This window comes from Apostichopus japonicus, chromosome 15 (assembly GCF_037975245.1).
Source record: "Apostichopus japonicus isolate 1M-3 chromosome 15, ASM3797524v1, whole genome shotgun sequence".
NCBI lineage: Eukaryota > Metazoa > Echinodermata > Holothuroidea > Aspidochirotida > Stichopodidae > Apostichopus > Apostichopus japonicus.
Window position 1 is genome coordinate 27,948,378 of NC_092575.1, and position 19,894 is coordinate 27,968,271.

At 36.7% G+C, this 19,894-nt stretch overlaps 1 protein-coding gene across 1 annotated transcript; it reads right to left on the reverse strand.

Moving 5' to 3' along the window:
• Window positions 1–2,320: 2,320 nt before the first annotated feature.
• On the reverse strand, window positions 2,321–8,149 carry LOC139981423 (uncharacterized). The gene is made up of 4 exons (XM_071993795.1): window positions 8,092–8,149; window positions 5,487–5,522; window positions 4,852–4,963; window positions 2,321–3,408 (listed from the first exon to the last, which is right to left on the reverse strand). The coding sequence occupies exons 1-4, from the start codon at window positions 8,134–8,136 to the stop codon at window positions 2,321–2,323; spliced, it is 1,281 nt and encodes a 426-aa protein (XP_071849896.1). The 5' UTR covers window positions 8,137–8,149.
• Window positions 8,150–19,894: the final 11,745 nt, after the last annotated feature.

The window sequence follows — 19,894 nt, forward strand, 5'->3', positions numbered from 1 at the left end:
ACCTTACAGTTTGTCTATTAGTATACTGAACATTAGAAAGAAGAACATTACCTTACAGTTTGTCGATTATGATACAGTACATTAGAAACAAGAACATTACCTTACAGTTTGTCTATACGTATACGTATATATAGTACATTAGAAAGAAGAACATTACCTTACAGTTTGTCTATTATTATACAGTACATTAGAAAGAAGAACATTACCTTACAGTTTGTCTATTAGTATATAGTACATTAGAAAGAAGAACATTACCTTACAGTATGTCTATTAGTATACAGTACATTAGAAAGAAGAACATTACCTTACAGTTTGTCTATTAGTATACAGAACATTAGAAAGAAGAACACTACCTTACAGTTTGTCTATTAGTATACAGAACATTAGAAAGAAGAACACTACCTTACAGTTTGTCTATTAGTATACTGAACATTAGAAAGAAGAACATTACCTTACAGTTTGTCTATTATTATACAGTACATTAGAAACAAGAACAGTACCTTACAGTATGTCTATTAGTATACAGTACATTAGAAAGAAGAACATTACCTTACAGTTTGTCTATTAGTATATAGTACATTAGAAAGAAGAACATTACCTTACAGTTTGTCTATTAGTATATAGTACATTAGAAAGAAGAACATTACCTTACAGTTTGTCTATTAGTATACAGAACATTAGAAAGAAGAACACTACCTTACAGTTTGTCTATTAGTATACTGAACATTAGAAAGAAGAACATTACCTTACAGTTTGTCTATTATGATACAGTACATTAGAAACAAGAACATTACCTTACAGTTTGTCTATACGTATACGTATATATAGTACATTAGAAAGACGAACATTACCTTACAGTTTGTCTATTATTATACAGTACATTAGAAAGAAGAACATTACCTTACAGTTTGTCTATTAGTATATAGTACATTAGAAAGAAGAACATTACCTTACAGTATGTCTATTAGTATACAGTACATTAGAAAGAAGAACATTACCTTACAGTTTGTCTATTAGTATACAGAACATTAGAAAGAAGAACACTACCTTACAGTTTGTCTATTAGTATACTGAACATTAGAAAGAAGAACATTACCTTACAGTTTGTCTATTATGATACAGTACATTAGAAACAAGAACATTACCTTACAGTTTGTCTATTAGTATACAGAACATTAGAAACAAGAACATTACCTTACAGTTTGTCTATTAGTATATAGTACATTAGAAACAAGAACATTACCTTACAGTTTGTCTATACGTATACGTATATAGTACATTAGAAAGAAGAACATTACCTTACAGTTTGTCTATTATTATACAGTACATTAGAAAGAAGAACATTACCTTACAGTATGTCTATTAGTATACAGTACATTAGAAAGAAGAACATTACCTTACAGTTTGTCTATTAGTATACAGAACATTAGAAAGAAGAACATTACCTTACAGTTTGTCTATTAGTATACAGAACATTAGAAAGAAGAACATTACCTTACAGTTTGTCTATTATGATACAGTACATTAGAAACAAGAACATTACCTTACAGTTTGTCTATGCGTATACGTATATATAGTACATTAGAAAGAAGAACATTACCTTACAGTTTGTCTATTAGTATACAGAACATTAGAAAGAAGAACATTACCTTACAGTTTGTCTATTAGTATACAGTACATTAGAAAGAAGAACATTACCTTACAGTATGTCTATTAGTATACAGTACATTAGAAAGAAGAACATTACCTTACAGTATGTCTATTAGTATATAGTACATTAGAAAGAAGAACATTACCTCACACTGTGTCTATTAGTATATAGTACATTAGAAAGAAGAACATTACCTTACAGTATGTCTATTAGTATACAGTACATTAGAAAGAAGAACATTACCTTACAGTTTGTCTATTAGTATATATACAGTACATTAGAAAGAAGAACATTACCTTACAGTTTGTCTATTAGTATACAGAACATTAGAAACAAGAACACTACCTTACAGTTTGTCTATTAGTATATAGTACATTAGAAAGAAGAACATTACCTCACACTGTGTCTATTAGTATATAGTACATTAGAAAGAAGAACATTACCTTACAGTTTGTATACAGTCATGATATGTTTTAACACCAGTGCCAGTTACTTGTCATTAATCAATTTGCACTAATCAGGATTATAATTTGAAGCATAGGCCTATACCATTGAACTAAATGCTTTGATTCAAATGAATATCCGGTATTCCTCTCGTACAACAATTAAGAGAAGCGCAGCAACAACACTTGAACTGGAAACAGCAATGTACTACAAATGGGCAAAATGTTAATAAAAGAAAGCCCAAGATGCTTCCACTGAAACCACCTGCAACGCCCAAAGTCCAATTTCTTTGATCATACCTATCACGTTTGACCACGGCCCGTTTTTACCTTCTAGGTACGCTTTGAGAAAAACGCTAGATGATACAACCCCCGCTATTACAAACATAGTGTTGAACACCATTCTAATTGTAGCTTTGCCACACGCAATTGAACACTTCACTTTTCTACAACGTCCGTAACAACATCGTGGCCAGTTCATTTGTGAATTATACAGTTGTGGTGTATCAATGCACCAAGTTATACCTAAAGCTATAATCAAATAAATAATTTCCAGCAAAATGTACAATATAGCTCCAATGATATCGTATTTATTTATAGAAAGCGGTACATCTACTTGTGCACTACTTAAGTCGTTTACTTGTGTACTATTGTTTGGCTGTTCACTATCTTCGTGCGCTTCTTCAATGCCTTCTGTAACGGCAACAAAAAATACCAAACGGATCAAAAAGATGAGTGATTTCAAAATCAAGGATTGGAGACCTATTTGCGTTTGATATATCTGGTCGCTACGATATACTCCAGTTTTACAAAATGTTGCGAAATGTTCACAGTTGTTAGTAAGCAAGTTATAACCTTTCTCTGTCAAGCGTGATATTGCTCGAACAATAACTAAATCAGGAGGATTTTGATCGAGTAATCCTTCTGTGTAATATGCTTTGTACATAGGACTACAGATAGATGAGATACTTTTCGTTTTCCTTTTTATTTTCCACGAGCAGCATGAACGTTTAGAGAACTCAATTACATGCAAGGTGTTGTTAGCTATTTTCTCTACAATACCGTGATGCCAGATTCCGTAACAGTGTATCCACGCAACGTGGTCTCCAGCTTTCAATATCGTTGTGGATTCGTTGTTTTGAACCTTTTCCCAACAGCAGTTAGCAAGAGTCCCTGCATCAGAAGGAATCAAACAACAGAGTTGTGGAGAGAAGTATAAGTGATGCGGTTGACAAGGTCCTCCCCGTTCTAACCACTCTTTCCTGCATTCTCTACAAAAGTAGTACTTCGTCAGTGGAGGATCTTCAGCGCTCGCTGAAGAATGAATTCGATAAAATGACAATAAAATTAATCGATTCGAAATAATAGTCCAAAACGGGTACAATATGTGCGACGTATGGATTTACAAAATGCACCTAAAATACTGTCATGAGATTACCGGATAATTAAGCTACCGGCAGTGGCGTAGGAAGGTACTTTTGAGGGGGGGGGGGGCTGAATACTGATGGCCGGCCTGGGGGAGGGGTCTAAGGGGAGGGGGTGCATCTCCAGGTGGCCTCAGATGCAATTTGGAGCAATATAGCACACTTCAACACCCACTCCATTTTGTAAATAATTTTGCATTTTCACCTGGCCTTAGATGCAAATTGGTGCTCCAAATGAGATTTTTTCTCATTTGGAAATGAAAAAGGGGTTTCTGACTTGCGGAGCGGGGGGGGGGGGGCGGAATGATACTTCCGCCCCCATATTTTTCACTGGGGGGGGCTGGCGCCCCCAGCCCCACCGGTTCCTACGCCCTTGGCTACCGGTATCTTCGGTTAGAGGGTACGGTTAGCGGATCTTGCCTTGGGGTCTGAATAAAGGTTAGGCTATACGAAGCGTAAACATTACGTACGATTCGTTATTCAAAGTAACGGTGACAAGTTAAAGTTAATATTTAATTGAATTAGTCTCTCTTCTTCTCATCGCAAATGCAGTAAAGGAAATCATGATAAATATTTGATCAAGTTCAATTAATAGTAACATCATATGTAATTTAAGCGACATCGTTCCAGGCTTAATACGTGGGTGCCATATATATGGAATACGTGAAATATGTTTTTCAAATGATCATCAAGTTTCTCATCAATAATCCAATATAAACGGTGATATCCCTAATTATTCGAGCGATAATCTTTGTAAAACCTGGATTAACGGACCATGAAACCTGAATAACTTCGAGCGACAAATTTGCGTTATCTATATTTATTCCAGCTATTCGGTCGAAAAATCGGGAATATCTAATTAAAGGGCATTTGGCTTGTCAAACAATTCATTCTCAATATTTCACTTTACAAACAATTAACGGAGGTAGTAGACATACTGTATGCTGTTTGATATGAAATGGATCACTTCTAAAAATTGCAATCATGTTTTTATGAATCTTATTCTGACTGAAAATGAAGAAATGATTAAGTGGCAGAAATTATGATACTAATTGAATAACTCAGTGACAATCCTCTTCTTCATCGTCTCAGATATTATCGTATGTTATTTTTCATGAAGCACATATTGGACTAGCGGTAGCGGTTATAGAAGGGCCGCCATATTAAGAAAAAAATTAAACGGCTGTATGGCGCAAGTTAAAGAACTGGGAATAGATGGCCATTTTTAACAAATAGTTTTGTTGTAAATCTAGTGGATGGGGACAAGCCAATCATAGTTGTAACCATTCCTGATATTAAAGAACATAAGATGTGTAAAAAAGCGTGGACTTACAATTGTCGGTGACTTTGTAGGAACAAATGCTACCTCCACAACCAGTCCATTGTGTGTGTTGCTTCATTTCTTCCAATGGAAGCGCTTCCCGTTGAATGTCTCCATCGGATTTCTTTGTGTAAAAAAAGGAGACTCTTCACTCTTTAATACACCTATACCTACTTATCTACCTACACACTTACATACGTATGATACATATATACATACACATACATACGTACAGACATACATGCACCCATACAAACAAGCACATATATTCGCAAATGCATACATACACACACTTACATACAGGCTTCTACATTGCAGCGTTCTGTTGTTCCATTACAAAATAATGAGCTTAGCTTTCTTTCCATCTGTGTTCTTTGGTATCGTTTTCTGAAGAGAAACACCCTCTAACTTTTACAAAATAATGAGCTGGCACTTTATTTAAATACTAGTTTCCTTCCGCAGATTTCATCCCGCATGTTTTAGCAGGAAACCTGTTTAAGCAGTAATAATAATAACATTTCTGTTATAGCATGTCACCTTTTTTTCACGAAAAAATTGGCCAATTGACCGTTATTATTTATCCCATTTCGAAGCTAAACGTGATAGATTCGTTACATCGTATGCAAGTTCCTATTACAAAGACTCACCAATTTGATTTCATAGTCAGATGATTTGTCGTCGTTCTGAAAGAAAAACCAACTAAGTACATCAATCTACAACTAATCAACAGAAAAATGGAAATTATGTTTACAGTTGAAGATGAAGGCCTACTGTGGTATAGTTTTATCACAAGGTATTACTGTAAAGCATGGCATGTACACGTTTTCGCAACAGCACAACTATTCATATGTGCTCACGCAAGCATGTTCTATTCGGTTAGGTTAAAGATATACATTTACAGGATTGGTTAATAATAACACTGCGTTGACATGTGATTTAGACCTCTTATCAGACCATTCAAGTCAGGTTTTCTTCGAAATGACTTAAATGTAATACAGACTAGCAACATTTACACTTTTACGACGGAAACGATGCTGTTGTATATGGTATAAACATTTCAAGACTCAAGGCATCATAGAAATCACGTATAATAATCACTTAAAGGATAGAGCATGCTACAGTTATACAAGTTTAGCTTATGTCATTGTTAGCTTGCATCAATTGCTGAATGACCTTTGCATACCACCCAAAAAATAGGCTTCTTCTACTCAGTGTGGTACTTCTACACTCCAAATATGAGATCGTTCCAAGCTTCCCTTCTTAAGATATCGTGTATATATATTTTTTTTTCACAATTAGACCTCTGGTGACCCCAAATTAACTTTTGACATCCATCAAACAATAGGCTTCTCATACTCAATGTGGTACTCCTACACTAAATATGAGATTGGTCCAAGCTTCACGTCTTGGGGTATCGTATTTACAAGTAAGGAGTCTGTCACGAACGACTTTATTCATTGTACGTGTATTCAGTATATGCTGGTCAGGGTGATAAGTAGGTCACTCGTCGTGACTGACAACTTGTGCGTTTTTTTCTGGAAGCTACGAGAAATGATGGCGCTATTCGGTATTAGCGATCACAAATTTCCAGAACATACGGGAAGTTATTTTTAGCAGGTGACCGGATATCGTCGACCAATGAATGATATCAGTCGTATCTTCGAGACATGGATGATTCTCGATGTTTTTCCGTCAGGATTCCTGGAAAAGAACTTTCGGGAGATTAAACCCGGCTATATATAAGAAGAGATATTTTCGGTGATGAAGAGTTTAGTTTTCCGATCTACTGTGAAAAGAAATTCATCTGAGATAAAAGATTAATCGAGGGGACGGACAGAGGAACCGGTGGACTGTTTGTTTATTAGATTGGTGCGTCGTTTAACCGGGACAGGCGTGACTTCGGCAGAGTTTTCGGAGTTCACCCAGGAGGAAGCCATCCTTGGGATACAAACGTTGAGTCGAATTGGACCAGCGGGGAACGGTTTTGCTTCTGACCAAGTCACGGGATACCAGCCTACGAGGGAGAATCCCGACATCGTTGTTGGTGACGCAAGGAGGTCAGAACAGCTACGAAAGGAACCGAGAGCCGGCACGCGCCGCGTAAGATAAGTTAAGTAATCTTTTAAAAATTTAACGGCCGTATAATATTGTAAAATCTGTCTGTAATATTCCAAATTTCTAGTACCAATAATCCTTGTACAAATCAGTAGAGATCGTATCATTGTAAATATATCGTTTTGTTAACTTTCAGAAACATCTCAGTAGTCTTTTGGTCCTTTGAGTTTACTTCCCTGAATCTATCTAAAATTTTATTTTTATCGGCTTTGAAGGCCAAAGGAAAAACCCGGGGTCGCAACAGAGGGGGCGCTAGAGGGTGCCATTTTGTATTATCCCACGGAAGTTGTGACAGAGTCACACACTCACGCATACGTACACCCACACGCCCATCCGCCTGCATGACTACAAAGGTTACGATGATCATCGAAACCAAAAAGGCTTCTTGATCTCATATACTAGGAAAGTTTACGAGTAGAATATAAGAATTGTTCCCGTCTATGAGATGTAGGCTATGAGAAATATACCCTCGGTTACTAACAAATTGTACATTAGCATGACAGTTTCAAACTTTCTACACTTTGACCTCTGCTGACCTTATAATAAAAATGGACACACTTGTAGACTTCATGGACGCGTTATTACTATTTCATGCTTACACTAATTTCCAAAATGACATATTTTCAAAATATATATTTCTAACTCCAGTACATTGATTGCAATATGTAGTGATGTCAAGAATACATGTCTTATGCCCTGGACAAGATGACACATGCTTGATCTTACAGGTCACTAATATATTTTGTATCTAATTTTCGGGCTACAATACTACTCCTGTGACAAAACGGAAACATTAAATAGCCCACATGCAAAATGAATTATCAAAACGTCCTATAAAAAGGATAAAAATCAAATAAAAATCGATATGTTCTGTTGAAAAGCAAATGCTTAGACGTTCCGGGTATTTTCCACATGGTTGTTATCACTATCATGTTCTCCGACATTGATAATTATTAAAGGAGACTACGTTAAAATATCTCAGTGGACTTTAGGCAAAATGCTTTGAGGCTGTGTGGTAACGCAATGCGTGTGAAACTTGGATATCCTGGACACTATTTGACTTTCATAGACCGTTAACCCTAGTGCTCATCTCCTATAAATAATGCGTTGGTGAAAAGCAGTCCATATAATACTGACCACTGACGGATTATCGTCTTCACTTTGATTGCTGCTACTCGCCATGAGGCTCTGTTGAAGTAAATGAAGAAAATCTAATTACATAATTTGAATCAAACTCAACACCAATCTTATAATCCTTAGCGGAATATAATCATTTTTCAAATTGGAATAAAAATAAAAAAACAGTCAAGTAAGATAGAAACCGTTTCCTTTAAACAACAGGCGTACATTTACCTGACATATCTAATACAGTATTCGTTTTCGTCTCCTATTTTGAGATTAAATCTGAATTCTAGATGACTCCATGTCGGTAACAAACTGCAGATGTGCTAAAGAATTGATATGATTGTAAGTTCTATACTGCAATAGTTTATTATAATGACGAAGAACATGAGAAACTTGAGAGAAATGTGAATGTCAACTCCGATAGACACAAGAATCATTCGTATAAAGTTTGACCATGATGTTAACGTATTGTAATATTGTGACGAGCCCGGCTCCTCCGATAGTGATAGTATATCGGGACTCGCGATAGAAAGGTACTGGGATATCTTGATGCCGTATTTATGCTTCTTCAGGAGATGTCTTGAACGGAAGAAAACAATGACTTCACACAAAAACAAGTTGACGAGATAGGATTTGATTATTGATTCGGTATAATTTCTTCTCTGTCGATTCTCTTTACAAATAAAACTAAATTACAATGATTTGACTTGACTTGACTCCGTCAATTAAACAATTAAGAGTGATGAACTTTCGGCGGAGTGATAAATTTGCTGACCAAGTAAAGACGAACTGATCACGGAGCGCTGACGGAGTGATAAAACTTTCGGCCCCCTTTTCCTTTTAAACCTTACTTCCATAAAATCTCACTGCGCACAATCAGAAGGCAGCCAATGAACTGACCATCCTGTATTAACTTAACGATATAAAAATAAGTGCGCTGGCACTGATCTGCCCTGATTGGTTGGGAGTTTGGAAGTCCATCCCCTTTCTATGGAAACTTCCATACCACGTGAGAGAACCTTCTCGAATGTTCTACAGACATAATGGAATCTATTTTGGGAAAAGGCCCTGTACCAAGATTCAATAAGATAGTTAAAAACTTCTCGTGGGAAAACTGAATCCATGACCTAGATAAATACATAAGAGGCCTGTAAGGTGTCTCAATGGAGTGTTTCGGTAACATCAAAGAGATGGTATTACTATTTCATAACATCCCCCTCAATCTTTTAAAATTTTTGGATACTCCAAAATTTTAACATCATACTGCTTTAACTTATCATTATCTCAAGAAAGTAGAGTACTGTAAGCACATTCACTAATATTCATTGACTTCAATAAATGGTCTTCATATATCTCAAAGGTTAACATCTTGGTTACGAATTATTAAAATGATCATATGGTATATACATTGACACTATCTCCATGAAAATATTTTTGTGTACCTCTTCAATATTGATGACATCATATGATGTAATCTAAAAAAAATATCATTAAGATATCTTAAAGTTACAGGACACAGCAAAATATGCAGTATCTCTTACAAAATACATTTATGCATTTCATACATCAATAATACATTCATATCAAAAGTGAAATCATGCCGTGATTGGGGAGAGATCAGAGAATACTAGACTTAGTTATCTTTTAACTGAATAGAACACCCTTAGCGTTCCATAAAAATTTCGTATTTTACAAAAAGAACCTTAAAATATTACAAACTCATTTACAAAACCTCCTCTTTAAATGAAGGCATACAGTAGTTTCAAAACTGCTTTGAAACCTTGTGAATCATATACATTCACCTCAAGAAAATCAAGAAAATGTGACTCGATAGCATGGTGACCCTAGGTATGCACTCCGAAATGATCTAGTAAAGTACCAAAGTACTAGATATTCGATACCATAAAAGAGACTCCATAGACTATGACATCAACAAATCTTTCTTCAAATTACATAATACTTAACATCTTGTCTTTTAAACTTCATGATGAAATTTACTTTTGCATGAATAATTGAGGAAAAGAAAATACATAATTTCCTCAAAACATCTATACTTTCATTTGCTTCGATAACTGTTGCTGTAAGCAAAAGTTGCACATCTTCAAATGCTGTCTCTGAATAGCCTTCAATATAACATAAATGATGCAATGTAAATATCCTTAAAATATTTCTCAATATATGAAAACCCATGTTGCTAATATTCCGGATATGTTCTAATTGCCGGGTAAACGTTTGAACGAATTCATAAGGAGAAATAAGGTATACTCATTACACATTTGTTATAAAAGATGAAACTAGGTCACTTGGTGGCGTTTTTAACAATAAAGCTTATATTGTTACACCATATAGTACAATGACTTCCACTTAATAGGTATGCAGGTAATTACCATGACGCATTCCATTCATACAATTGTGGGTAAAACACCTGTTCATCTGAACTTAAACAATTATGCAGTTATACATATTAACCATATAATGTTTGCAACATCCTGCCTGGATTGCCTGTAATGTTCAATCCCTTTTCATGGAGAAAATTCATTATTTCCCCTGTGTTGGAATATTTTCCTACATCCCACCAAAAATCATGACTCTTAAAGCCTGTTGGAAAACATGGTGTCTGATAGGTGACCAGAACCTGTAATTCACCCAATTTGTATCGAGCACGTTGGACTTTCATGTCTCCTTGTGGAGCATTTGCAAAAACTTTCTTTTGCCTTAATATGCTATCTTTCATGGAAGGATATGGAAGTGCTAATCCTTCATTATGTGCTCTATTCTCCAGAAAGGATGCAACATTCATTGGCTTAGTGGTCATAAGACACATGACGTGATCTGAAGTTACCCCTGGCAAAATGTTACCAAACTCATCATGAAACTCAATATGTGCATCTTGCATGACATTAACATTTTCTGCATTAGAAGTGTTACTACTCAAAACATTTCTCATTCGTGCAACCTTTTCACTTGATGAACCCTTTGTTTTCAAGACATTTCGCAATTTCTGAATGTTGGTGATATTCTTAGTCTCAGAAGATGCTCTTACAAAACATGGTTTAAGCCTGTTATAATTGAATACATCACTAAGAATTTCTCCTTTGAGAGTGGCCAACAAATAATGAGTCCTATCTAAAACTTGATGGATCACTAGTGGTCCACACCATTCTGCAGCAATTTTGCGCGAGTTCGCAGTCAAGGAGGAAGACGTTGGCTTATACAGATACACTAATTGACCCGTTGAATAAATTGCACCTTTGTCCAGTGTTGCACTTATCTTAACATTTTGAGCATCTTGTTGCTTCTTTTGTAAGACTAACATTACCCTTGACAAATGATAAAATCGTTTCTTTAACAATGCAGCATATTCTCCATGAGATTGTGATAATCCTGCCATTGGATTAAATGATAAATTTGTAAGATTTGGCGGCTTACGTCCAAATGCAAGTTCAAATGGGCTATAGCTACCTAACTGAGGAGAGGAAAATGTGTTATATGCATAGGCTGATGTTGGGACAAATCGTACCCAATCCGTACCAAACTGATTTAAGTTCACTTTGAGGAAATTTGAAAGAGTCTGAATGTGTCTTTCAACCTGTAAGCTTCCATGATTGCTTACACTCATGAACTTTTGTTCAATGCCTAAAGCTTTACTTAAGAGCTCCACTAATTTTCCTGTAAGAGAAGCTGCCGCATCACTTATAATACAAGACGGTGGACCAAAGGTTGTAACTACCCTCTGCAATAATGCTTCACATATTGTTTCAGCATCAAGAGTCTTAAGAGAAACACATACAACAAATCTAGTGATCTCATCACAAACAACCATCAAATGTTTAAATCCTGTAGCCGTTGTGGGCATAGTCTTGAAATCCAGACTAAGTCTGTCAAAAGGACGATAAGAATCAGGAATGCGAGCATGATATTGTCTCAATTTGTCCGGTTTCTTACGGAATTCTTGACAACGGAGACATGCCTGAATATAATTACTGATGCGTTCAAACATATTGCGCAGATAGAAATGCTGTCTAATGGTCAAATATGTACGCATTACACCCTGATGATTACTTAACAAGTCATCGTGATATCGAGATATTATTTGTTCTACCAAGTTTGTTGTTGAATTTGCAACTCTTTTACATCAAATGGCAGATCATAGTTTTTGATCAGCTTTCCTTGAATTGCCTTCATGACTTTATTCAATTCCTTTTGCTTTGGAATGTGCCCTGTAACCAAATGATCAAGGTTTGTTATGACTGGCTTCGGCTGAACAAATAATTCTGGTGGTGGTTCTCTGACTACCTCTGGCACTCTATGTCTACTCTGATCCACTAATCTTGGCTCTGTAGGTTGAGAAACACTTGTAAAATTTGGCACAACTAACATGTCAGGGCTAAATGTATGTCTATTTTCACTAGGCATAGTAATAGTAGGCCTTTGACTATATGTTTCTCTCTTGTCAGTAGAAATTACTGGTGTAGTCGTCTTTTGTGACTCAGATTGTGGTCTCTGTGTAACATGCTCACTAGAGTGTGTTGCCTTAACTCTATTTGTTGATTCTTTGGCTGGGGAATCCTGCTTGGACTCCTTAGTGACTTTATTCGGAAATAAATCTGGAACTTTGACTCCCATTGACCTTGCCTTTGACCTTGTCATGATTGGATTAAATGTCTCCTTAGGTGGAGTTGAAATATCCTCATAAGAACTGACCTCTGGAGCAACCTGATCTATTTCAGAGTGGAATTCCTGTGGTGCTCTAGACAAATAATCTGCCAAAACCAATTCTGAGCCTTTCTTATAACCAACCTGAAATGTATATTCTGACAATTTGAACAGAAGCTTACGTAAGCGTGAAGTTGCTGGTTCTTGTTTTGATTTAAACAATTCAACAATGGCTGAGTGATCAACATATGCCTCAAATTCTACATTTTGCAATAAATGTTTGAATGCTGTCACATTAATAAATAGACCCATCATTTCTAATTCAGTTACACTATACCTCTGACATGCTGGTGGTAATATCTTAGAGTAATATGCAATAATATTCTCTTTGCCATTAACTCTTTGTGTCAGGTACGATCCTGTTGCTACTCGTGATGTGTCGCTATATAATACAAAACGACCATATTTCTGTGGCATATGCAGTATAGGTGGATTACACAACAACTCTTTAATACTTTGAAATGCACACTGATGTTCCTCTGTCCATTTAAATACCTTTCTCTTACGACTCAAATGATGTAATGGTCTCAATAGTGCTTGAATATTTGGGAAAAATGAAGCCACATAATTAACTGCACCTACAAATCGTCTTACTGACTTAACATTGTGTGGTTTCGGTGTGTTCCTGATTGCTGCACATCTGTCATGCAAAGGTTGGATACAAGCCTCACCTTCTGGGGTTATTGAGAGCAAATGTCCCATATATCGGACTGAATTTTGAAAAATGCTACACTTTTTCGGAGAGATTTTCAATCCGTTGTCCATTAAAACCTTAAAAATTGCCTGTAGGTGTTGTTTGTGAGATCGTTTGTCTGCACTGTACACAATAATATCGTCATGATGAGCAATACAGAACTTATTTGAATTTGGGATTGTTGCCAAAATATCATTAATTTGCGACTGAAAGATCGCTGGAGATAAGTTCAATCCCTGTGGTAAGCGTTTATAATAATAATGCTTTCCTCCATGAAATGAAGCAATACCTGTATATTGTTGTGCATGAACACTAAGTGGCAGACAGAAGAATGCAGACTTTAAATCAAGAACACCCAAAATTTTGGCTCCAGAGTACCCTATGGTACGGATAGTCTCATTCAGTAATGGAAAAGGGTGATTGAGACGTTTTATTCTACTATTCAAGTAGCGAAAATCTGTGACAACCCTTTTGTCTTTCGTTCCCTTCTTTGGAATGAGGAAAACCGGTGAGGTATAAGACTGATGTCCTACTGCTAAGATTCCTAATCGCACTAATTTGTCAAGCTCACTGGCGACAATGACTTTGTCCTCATCTGAAAGTCTATAGGGACGTATGTAAAATGGCTCATCATTAGTAAGCGTAATATCAGCCTCATAATTTGGACAGTGAGATAATTCACCATAAAGAGAAAATGCATCTCTATGTGAGTCTAGAAATTCATAAATGCTTTCTGTTTCTGAAGCCTTTAGAATACTTTGTTCCAAATTAATGTTATCTCTCATGATTTCCTGTTCGGATTTGGAAACCAGGGGATCATCGGCTGTCAAATGTGGATATCGATGTAAATTATATCGTGTAATTTCATCACGATTCTCTTTCGAGTTAGAATTGGTTCGAAAAAGAGACGGTTTTTCGATGTCTCTCATGACATTGAGAAAATCTAGAGAATCAGTAGGTATGTCTTCTGTGACCGTAATGATATCTGCTAAATTTAAATGAGCCACTGTGCGAGAAGGATGCAGACAAAATTTCTGGTTAAATGGTGACCTGGGTAAATAACAAATCTCTGCACTGGCCTAAGGAAAACTTTGGCTTGTTTAATTCTAAAACAGTTTGTGGTAAAGTCCAAAGATCCATTCAATTCCTTCAGAGTTTGACTACCTAATATTAAGTCAATACCTGTCAGGTTTGCAGCAATTAAAGCAGAAAGCTGAAATTCATGACCTTGAATTTTGACCTGAAATGTTATCGTGCTATACGCATGAATAAACTGACCATTACCCAACTTTAGGTTTACTACATCAACTGAGACTGGTTGTATAGAGGATAAATACTTTGAATTTTGCACTGTAGAAGAAGAAATGATAGAGCGTGTCGCTCCACTATCAAACAATGAAATTCCTTTACCATCATGTAAAGTACCTCTTACAAAATTACGTGTGTCCAGTTGAATATCCACATTACGGTCGTTCCCTGTATATCTAGAACTAGGAATATTACTATTCTTCCAAATATTATTTGCTTTTCGTTTCGATCTTCCTTTACTTGGTACTTTGTCTGGAGTCACTGTATGATGAGTGCTATCATAAGTGCTCCCTAATGAAAATTCTGTGTTGGTACTCTCTTTACATTAGCCTCCTTTTCATGGCTTAGGCGAATTTGGCAATATTGTGCAAAATGACCTCGATTTTGGCAGTAGTAACATGTGATTGAAGGATTAAAATACGGTAACCTTCTCCTGTTATTATTCTGACCTGCCCTAGGACCACGAGAATCACGAGAACTATATCTTTGCCTCATATCTTTTGGAATGTCTTGCGATTCTGACCTACGTGACTGATCAAACTTGGTTTCTAACTCCTGAATTTTATTACACAACTCGTGTATCTCAGAAGATGCAGAAATAGGAGCCTGAACAGAAGATGCTTTGTCGTGCATTGCCATAAATGGTTCGGAAGAAGCTGGGGGTTGACTTTGGATTTGTAAGTCAAAATAGCATTGTACTTTCATGACCAAATCTGCAATTGTTGCTTGTGGTGATGCAGACATTAACACTGCTGAGCGGCATTGCAAAGGCAGGGTCGAGATCAATTTATCTCTAATTTGGTCCTCGCCATAACTTAATTGTGCTGCAGCTTTGGAAATTTTGGCCAAATGAGCTTGAGCTGTATCACCTGGCGTATAGCTTAATGCATGAAATGCCTGTGATTTAGCGTAGGAAGAAGTTCCTGGACTGAAACGAGCAAGGAATTGTGTGCGAAGATCAGCAACAGTTGAAAAATTTTTGTTTTCAATCCAGAGTCTGGCTTGGCCTTTAAGTGTTCGCTTAAATATGCGACATATTTCAGTAAATTCTTCCGCTACAGGTGGGGTTTGGGACGGCAATTTATGCACCTCTAAATAATCTTCAAATCCCAAATAATGAGCTTCGGCTAAATCTGCATCAATTACATCGCCCTGAAATCGTGATGGCAAAAAAATCAGTGGGCCTATGTTTTTGCATAACATTAACAGAGGTCGAAGTTTCCTGTTCACTGACGGACATTATGCCGAATACAATTAGGCTAGTTACGAGTTTACAACAAGAGCCTTTACTTAATTGAACACACTATCGACCGCAATTAAATACAAATAACAAATATGCAATACATGGACACGATTAAAATAACTTAACGGTACACTCTGATCTCAAATAGGGGTTGGGATACAAATTGGCATGATTTCACTCACCCTTAAGTTTAACTAAGAACTGGAACTGGTACTGGTACTGGTACTGCAAACGATGATTGAAGTCCCTCGGTTAGCAGTAGTAGTAGCGGCAGGTAGTAGCAGGTAGGCCTACATCTCGAATACTGCAGATTCGTTCGCCGTTAACATCGGGTAGGGTCTAGGCTTAGATTTCGAAAAATGTTCAGTTCTGATGTTTAGAGCTGTAGTATTCTACGTACTAGTTGCGCGAATGTTCAAACGCGATCTGCATGCTGGGTTGATTAACGTTAGTGTACAGATCAGTGGTTCCGGTGTACAGACTTAGGCTAGTATAGGCTGACTTCCATCGCAGAGTGTGTATGTTAGGCTAGGTCGTGAACATACGTTGTGTTCCTCGTTAGGTCTTCGGGCCAAAAAAATCTCCTGTTCGTTATTGATCGTAACGAACGAAAGTGTGAACAGTTCCGTTACCGTTTTGTTCCTGAAGAAAGCAACCGATCTCCACCATGTAATATTGTGACGAGCCCGGCTCCTCCGATAGTGATAGTATATCGGGACTCGCGATAGAAAGGTACTGGGATATCTTGATGCCGTATTTATGCTTCTTCAGGAGATGTCTCGAACGGAAGAAAACAATGACTTCACACAAAAACAAGTTGACGAGATAGGATTTGATTATTGATTCGGTATAATTTCTTCTCTGTCGATTCTCTTTACAAATAAAACTAAATTACAATGATTTGACTTGACTTGACTCCGTCAATTAAACAATTAAGAGTGATGAACTTTCGGCGGAGTGATAAATTTGCTGACCAAGTAAAGACGAACTGATCACGGAGCGCTGACGGAGTGATAAAACTTTCGGCCCCCTTTTCCTTTTAAACCTTACTTCCATAAAATCTCACTGCGCACAATCAGAAGGCAGCCAATGAACTGACCATCCTGTATTAACTTAACGATATAAAAATAAGTGCGCTGGCACTGATCTGCCCTGATTGGTTGGGAGTTTGGAAGTCCATCCCCTTTCTATGGAAACTTCCATACCACGTGAGAGAACCTTCTCGAATGTTCTACAGACATAATGGAATCTATTTTGGGAAAAGGCCCTGTACCAAGATTCAATAAGATAGTTAAAAACTTCTCGTGGGAAAACTGAATCCATGACCTAGATAAATACATAAGAGGCCTGTAAGGTGTCTCAATGGAGTGTTTCGGTAACATCAAAGAGATGGTATTACTATTTCATAACAGTATAGTTTCGAGAATTAACAGTAAATTTTGAGTTTTGCCATAAACATCAGAACTATTCAAAATTGCCCAATAGAGCCCAAGGGAAGACCTTTTACTTGACTGGCGGACCATTTAGACATATCAGACATTTAATAAAAGAGTACAGAACACACATAATTTACAAAACACGTGGCTCATAAGTATATCACAAATTACCCTAACCCACGTCGTGCCATCAAGTTCCAGTATCTGTGTACAGTTCCGTTGTTCTTGTAGCAATTTGCCTCTACAAGAATGTTTTAAAACAACGAAAACACATTCCACACAAAGTACTGTAACGTTTTGTTGTTCGTCGGGTAGCGTCGGGCCGACACGATGGTGTCTTTGTCCAGTGGGATGTTGTATTTTAATTGCCAGATGACGACAAAAACAAACGCAGACATGACAACAGTCCAAGAATTTCTTTTTAAGGAATGAAGTGCTGTTCCAAACGTCAGTATCAGCTGTCTTAGAGTCTTGTGGTTACGTGGCGATGTCGCCTACTGACAAGTTGTTAAATACAAAGACAAGATACTTCCTAGAAGGAACAGATCACAGAGAGACTCACACTGTAATGAGTTGAGAGTCAAGAATGTAGAGACTATAGTGTCGGAGTGACCTGATGCTTCTACATACATATTTCACATGAGCGTCTGAACTATATGCTTAAAACGTTGTTCCTATGACATACTTAACTTAGATTCCTTAATTCTTACTAATTATCAGCTCAATTTAAGACGTGTACCCAAAGGCATAGTATTAACTCCCCGTTAATATAACGGTCAAACCCAACACCAATCTCATAATCCTATAACGGAATATAATCATTTTTCAAATTGGAATAACAAAATAACAGTCGAGTATGATTAACAAACTTGTTTTTAAACACGAGGCTTACATTCACCTGACATTATCTAAATGAATACAGTATTCAGTTTCGTCTCCTACTTTGAGATTAAAACAATAAAACACATTCCACATAAAGTACTGTAACGTCATTTATTTGCGTGGAGCTTGTGGAACTATGCTTCCGAAATAGCCTACCAAATAATTTTCCCCCAAGGGGCATTCACTACCATCTCTATCGAGCTACAGGCGATCTTCGCCACATCACAATACATACATACGAGGGTCGGGTCAGGCCCATTCCTATTACGACACGAAGATGATATAAATTTATGTTCACGATGAGTAGTAAAATATAACACAATGTGTAAAAGTGCAGGATAATGATAAGTGTGAAGGTACACAACACTTTTGGATTTTGTCTCCCATTATGATAAATATACACGATATGATCCGTTGCGCATCTTTTGGCGTTCCTTGAAGTTCTTTTATCAGTAACGGATAGACGCAATTAACACCAAAAGTTGTGTATGCTGACGAAACCATATTCTATTTTAAGGATTGAATCGTGGACGGGACTGATAAACAACAGTCCCTGTGTTCACACGAGTTCGATCACAATCAGATCATAATCAGACTGTCCCCCAGAATTTGTTTTTGAAAATTTAGAAGTCAAATAGTGTATTCGAGGCACATCTAGACTATAAATTAGGTCTATATAAACAGCCTGAACCACAAGTTTTTTCTAATAAATACTGTGTGAGTTTGAACAAAAATCACAGCGACACTATCGAATGGTTCCAGGCGATTACAGGGCTGTAGGGTGTGCAAAGAACATGAACAACAGAGATTCTTTTTAGAAGCAGAATGCGAACATTCATACTCGCTGTGATGATTTACAATCACTATTTGGTAATGAGTCGGTCATGCTGTACATTGAGGGTTTGAACATATTTGATGTAAGAAATACAGCAAGACGCATGTAAAGGTGACATGAATGTCATCACTGTGATAGATGTTGACCACCAACCTCCACTGATATGCGTCCAATGTAGTATACATGTGCATACTAAACGTCTATGGCAAGCCATGTGGGACAAACACTGCATAATATATCAGCGTATTAATCGTAATTTATACGCTTATTAATTGGAATATATACGCATATATATTATTAGCCAAACATATGGCCCAAATATATCCGCGTATTAATTCGAATATATGCACGTATTAATTCGAATATATATATACACGTATTAAATAGAATAAATATGGGGATTAAATCCAATATATGCACGGATTAATTAGAATATACACGAAAACACATTTCCGCTCTTGCTGTGTACATATACCAACGATAAATGTTTTGGCGGGCTCGCGAGATCGCTTCATAAAGTATATATATATTCGAATTAATACGCGTATATATTCGAATTAATACGCGGATATATTATGCGGTGTTTGTCCCACATGGCTTGCCATAAACGTCAGATCTGTCCAAGCTCCCCATCTTGAAATTAATTTACGAGGTTGTGACTATTTTATCATTGTTGACTCCAACAGACTTTTGACCTTCAA